The sequence below is a fragment of the Pholis gunnellus genome, assembly GCF_910591455.1.
Source record: "Pholis gunnellus genome assembly, chromosome: 2".
NCBI lineage: Eukaryota > Metazoa > Chordata > Actinopteri > Perciformes > Pholidae > Pholis > Pholis gunnellus.
This window is the reverse complement of record NC_136536.1, coordinates 21,157,574-21,163,573: the sequence shown is the minus strand read 5'-3', so window position 1 is coordinate 21,163,573 and position 6,000 is coordinate 21,157,574. Positions and strand designations below refer to the sequence as shown.

At 46.4% G+C, this 6,000-nt stretch overlaps 1 protein-coding gene across 1 annotated transcript in view; it reads left to right on the top strand.

The window, feature by feature from the left end:
* Positions 1–206: 206 nt before the first annotated feature.
* The window catches only part of LOC306702715 (plexin-A1-like), a gene marked incomplete at its 5' end in the record, with an annotated part of 201,338 nt that continues 195,544 nt past the window's right edge, over positions 207–6,000 (top strand). Inside the window, one exon of the mRNA XM_079168369.1 lies at positions 207–1,397. Coding sequence (XP_079024495.1) covers positions 207–1,397 — 1,191 coding nt within the window. The remainder of the gene's footprint in view (positions 1,398–6,000) is intronic.

Genomic DNA, 6,000 nt, shown 5'->3' with positions numbered 1-6,000 from the left:
CAGGGCTGGTGGCGGACAAGGCTGAAGATCAGGGCTTGAGGTTGTAAAAACAACAGCGGCGCAAGGAGGACAAAAAAAAGACAGAGGAAGCCGATCGCTTGGAAACTCTTCTTTAGTATCATCATACCCTGCAGTCCTAAACGGCACCGACCCTGCAGAGGATTACTCGCTCTAAAATACACACCGACACCCACTCGCTCACCGCCATGTCCTCCCACCTCAACCCACCTCTTCTCATCCCCCCCATCCTCTTCCTCCTCCTCTCCCTGTCCATGCCTTCCACCTCCACTCCCTCCTCCACCTCCACTCCCTCCTCCTCCTCCCTCCTCTCCTTCCTCCCACCGGAGGGAGGCCTCACACATTTGGTGGTTCACAACCAAACGGGCGAGGTCTACCTGGGCGCCGTCAACTGGATCTACAAGCTATCGAGCAACCTGACCAAGCTGCGGAGCCATGTCACTGGCCCAGTCACTGACAACCCTCGCTGTTACCCTCCGCCCGGTGTCCAGTCCTGCCCTCACGAGCTGGTGCAGACCTCTAATGTCAACAAGCTCCTGCTACTTGATGCTGCCCACAACCGCCTGATTGCCTGTGGGAGCACCTCCCAGGGAATTTGCCAGTTCCTGCGTCTGGATGATTTGTTCAAGCTGGGCGAGCCCCACCACCGCAAAGAGCATTATCTATCCAGCGTCGCCGAGGCAGGCACCATGTCTGGTGTCGTGATCTCCCCGGATCTTTTTGGCGGAGGTGGGAAGCTTTTTGTCGGCACCCCCATCGACGGGAAATCGGAGTACTTCCCAACCCTGTCCAGCCGCAAGTTGATGTCCAACGAGGAGAACGCCGACATGTTCAGCTTCGTCTACCAGGACGAGTTTGTCTCCTCGCAGCTGAAGATTCCCTCAGACACACTCTCCAAGTTCCCAGCGTTCGACATCTACTACATATACGGCTTCAACAGCGAGCAGTTCGTGTATTATCTTACCCTACAGCTCGACACCCAGCTCACCTCGCCGGACGCGAGCAGCGAACAGTTCTTCACCTCTAAAATTGTGCGCCTATGTGTTGACGATCCGAAGTTTTACTCCTACGTGGAGTTCCCCATCGGCTGCACCAAGGACGGAGTGGAGTATCGCTTGGTTCAGGATGCTTATTTGGCCCGGCCTGGGACCCGTTTGGCCCGTTCGCTTGGTATTCAAGAGCACGAGGAGGTTCTGTTTACCGTATTCGCCCAGGGTCAGAAGAACCGAGCCAAGCCGCCCAAGGAGTCAGCTTTGTGTCTGTTCACAATGAGACGGATAAAGGAGAAGATTAAGGAGAGGATTCAGTCGTGCTACAGAGGAGAGGGGAAGCTCTCCCTGCCCTGGCTGCTCAACAAGGAGCTGGCCTGCATCAACTCGGTGAGTGTTTGAGGCAGTGTTTTTGTGATCATCGTCAGTCATGAAAATGATGTTGATCCTGATTGTTTTGGCTTGTGGTTGTGTGTGCATGTGTTGGTTTCTAATTGAAAAAAAACAAAAACAGAATGGGCCAGTTCACTTCACTTCAGGTACAGTTTCTATAGATTGTCTTGTCCTTGCCAAAAGTATTTTAGTCGTCATGGGTTTAGGTTGTGTTCATATTTGGCTGGTTTAGAGAGTTACTGTCCAGCTCTGAAGCATTTACTCGTTTTTCTGTCTAAGTGAAAAATATGCTGTTGGTTGGCTTCAAATATTTTCACCGTGGAGCTTGCAAGTGAAGCTGAACTATATGGTAAAAACACAGAAAGACAATGTTTTGGGTGAATACCAACATTAGCCTCATGTTAAACTGAAATATTCAGATATTGAAAGCCCAGGTCCCCAAAACGTCAAGCTGCTTGTGCATCTATTCAGGTTTCCCTGGTAAACCTGTAAGTGGAAAGTATGAATCTCGACAAATTCCTAACTGCAACTAAGTAATATTTTCCATTCCGGTAGAGCCAAAACTACCAAAGCGTAGGTGTGATTACACATTTAACCATTTTCCCAATCCAGATTTACAGCCATTGAGATAATTTGTACAGAAAATACAGTATATTCACCAAGATCTTCATAAAAGAGAGAGCGTAAAGAGTGCTCCATGTATGAGTCATAAAACCCAGACATGAGTCAGCATTTTTGCACTTCTTGATCCCTCGTCTCCAAGTCAAGTTTTTTTAATGGGTCTTTGGGTAGATGCCTGAAATATGTTCTGTGGTTAACACAAACCTGAGAGATTTTGTTCTACGTCATAAAGTACATCAGTAAATACCCCTCTGATGTCTTAAAAAAGGTTGCTAACAAGTGGCTAAATGAGACTACAAAACCTCATCACGCCGAACACTAGTCCCCCTTTAGCTTAGTGGTGGTGACGTGAAGTCACATGACTGCGGCGTAGTTCATTGACAGCCTAATGTTAAGCTTTTTACGTGGCGATTGCTTTCACTCTTCAAAATGTATAAAAGCGTTGTTCATTTGTGAAGATTATCTCACTAAACTAAATCTGTAATTATAAGCCATAGAGTTTATTTTCTGCAATAATCCAAAATCCAATGGAAAAATCCCATCGTCTTTTTGTTGAGGGAACCAGTGTATTGCTAACTTCCAGGGTTGGCCTACATAAATACCTCATCCCTGCTGCACTGATCACAGACATGTATCGGGTCTACCTGCCATACAGTAGCCTAAATGTTTCTCTGGGCTTAGAAAACCTTCATCCCTCCAACTTTGCTGCACATTGTCTAATGATGATCATGAGAACTTACCTGATGGAGAACAAAAAGAGCTAAATACATAGATTGTCAAGTAGTGCAGGTGGGAATCTCTTACCACTGACGAGTGTGAAAACAATGAATTTATTCCATCATAATTGAACATAATTTGGTCAAAATGTATCCGCAGCTAAGTGAGACTACTCAGCCTGAGGGCTATGGGCGGCAGTCTCCCAGGAATAGTTCAGACTGTCCACAGGTTGTGGGTGGCTTGTCTTTCCGTTCCCTCATATATGAGCTGGCCTAAGGGTGCTTGAGAGACTGTGTGTGTGTGTGTGTGTGTGTGTGTTACCCACATGTCACAGACACACACACACGGCCCTGTATCCTCATGAATAATTCACCTGGTCTCACCTTCTGTTATTCAGTCGGTGCTCCATAACAACCTGCCATAAATCTCTGGACTACGCTCTCTCTCTCTCTCTCTCTCTCCCTCTCGCTCTCTCTCTTTCGCTCTCTCTCACGCGCTCTCTCTTTCACTCGAGCCCCATCTTTTGCATAAAGATTTCTTTCACTTTGCTAACCCCATTCTCCCTCTGCTCCTTCTTTTATCTGCCTTTCATTTGCTCTGTGTCCCTCCCCTCACCTGCTCTCCTTGACCTCTTCTCTATGCCTTTTAATTTTTAACCTTTAACCTCCCTCATTTTTACATTCTTGCTCCTTTCGCTCCTCTTCAGCTTCTTTCTCTCTCTTTCTCTCTCTCTCTCTCTCTCTCTCTCTCTCTCTCTCTCTTCTCAAACCTCTGCTGTTGCACCATCTCTCTCTGCCCTCTCCTTGACTTTCCATTGAGTGATGAGGTGCAGAGTGACTTAGTGTGTAAAGCCAGTGCCGGGATGTGATCTGAAAATACAATGTGGAGGGGAACAGACGACGCTACTGAGAGAGGGGAGGGAATGAAAGAAAGCAGGATTTCGTCGGTTTTGTGGGTAGAGGGGAGGTGGGGGGGGGGCAAGGCAGAGAGGATGCTGAAGAAGAAAGGGAAAGCAGAAGGGAAGACGTGAGGAAGGGTGCGACGTCAGACGGATCACTGGGTTGAGAGTGGAGAAGAAAGAAACAAAGCACCGCTGTGCCTCAGTGCAGCCGCACAGAGGCTGTACACTCTGAGATGATAGTTGATGGGTGTTGATAGACTTAAAGTATTAAGAACAACACTGCGGACAGGAATTACAACAAGCACAAATGTGGACTTTTTTTGTCTCTTTGAGCCTATGTTTGAACCAATCGTCTTTCTTTATTCTAGGTGTAGCTAGTTTTACTACTAAAAAAAAATGGACCAGTCTTTGTCCTTTTATCCGTTATGTCGTGACAGTGTATGCAATGTGTCCGACGCCACTGGTCCAATTACTGCACGGCCTTGTGGGAGTTAGAATGAGCCGGCAGGTTCATGTTTGTGCTTTGACTGCTCGTATGGCAGCTGTAGGGATCAAACCTGTGACTATTCCATTAACCCCGAGCAGTTTCAGGGCGTCTTCTGCTCCTATAGAAGTGCTGCACCTCGATGGAAACTGCACACTCATGGCTAGAAGTGTGGTGGGGGGGGAGGCATGTCTTTTGTGCAGTATAGCACAGTCATAGTTATAAATAATGAAAAAATAAAGTAATATCATTTACAAAAATTGGAAACAAATTGGAATCTACATATGCAACATTTTCCCAAGGGCCCACTAGTGTTACCAATATTACCTTCTCGAACTTCTCTGGTCTCCTCTCTGCTCTGTGTGAATGGCCTGCAGTCCATTCGGAGATTCACTGACGTTTTGTCAGTGGACGGTCGGTCTCAGCCGAGTCATTCCTTGATCCGAGTGGCACAGAGGAGCGCATCATTTATTGTTTTTTACAGGATCTGGTTACTGCAAACGCTTTGTTTAAAATACGACACGTTGAATAAATTGATTTTGAGTAAACATTATTATTTTAAGCTTAGATTTGATCACGTTTCTTGACAGAAGTGTTTGTCACTCATGATTTGATCCTGGACCGTCGGAAATTTGATTATCCAACGTTAGCGTTGTGTTTTATTTGTATATAGAAAACATGGCTTTATCACTGTAATCACTTGTTTTAGAAATACGTTAGTGGGAAAGGTAGCCATGTTTTCTTGTTAAATAGAAGAAAGTCACTGTCTGTGTTGAGCTGGACACAATACATGTATGTTCAAGTAACGGAATCACATCCAGGAAGTTCTTTCAGGTTCTATCTTTCAATTCCATTTTATTTTTGAAAGTGCCCCACTTACACGACAATAACATCGTGGCACCTCTTGTCACAAGCCCACCAGTGCAGCGCGAGCGCCATGTGGCCTCGTAACATGAAGTAAACTCTATATGCATATGATTATGCTAATGAGCGTACAGTTACACGATCGTCCTTTATGGCCATCTGCCGTTTCCGCCTGTGATCAATCAAGGTCGTGTCGGCCGAGCTCGCTGTGGGACGCCGGAGTGATGGATTCATCATCTCCTCGTAGGGCCGCGTTCAGCGCTTCCTGACGAGGGCGGTGACGGCCCCCTCGCCTCTGCGCTGGTGTCATGTGGAAACTTTCGAACGGGCTCGTGTCGAGAGACAAGGTCGGGTCAAGTCAGTCAACTCTCAGACACTCTGCTTCACCTGGAGGCCGTCACACTTCAACACGGCGCTTGAGAAATTCAATTTTCAGAAAAAACGTGCTCCATGAAGATCAATATCAGATTTTTAGCACTGTCAAAAGATGTCAAACTTTTCACTGTCATCACGAATGATTATGGACCTCTCACTTTCCTAAGGCTGCGGATTATCTCCTTGCACCAGGTTTATAGCTAATAAAAGGAGCGGCTTTATGGTCACTATTCCACTCCCTGTCTTAAATGGACTTAAGATCAGTCCAAGTCCATTTCCAGTCGTCCTCCCAGGGCTCAGGCAGTATAATTCACATATTGGAGAGAAAGTCATTTGTTCAGTCTATGAGGGTCTCTACAATGTCACTCCTGATTTGAGTTGAGATTCAGCCCTTAAGTATAATAAGGACCCGCAGACTGTAACTCATATAAAACCTTCCCACAAAACAAGAGAGTTACATGGCCAGCAAAATGGATAGAGATACTGTGGATGAGGTGAAATATAGAGGAGCAGTGGGATAATGCAAGAGTCATGGACAGAGATGTGGGCAGACAGTTGGACAATGGCCCCACTGTCAGCAAGACAACGTTCTGTAAGGCGTGCTTATTAACATCCAGCGAGAAAGTGGCTATTAAACC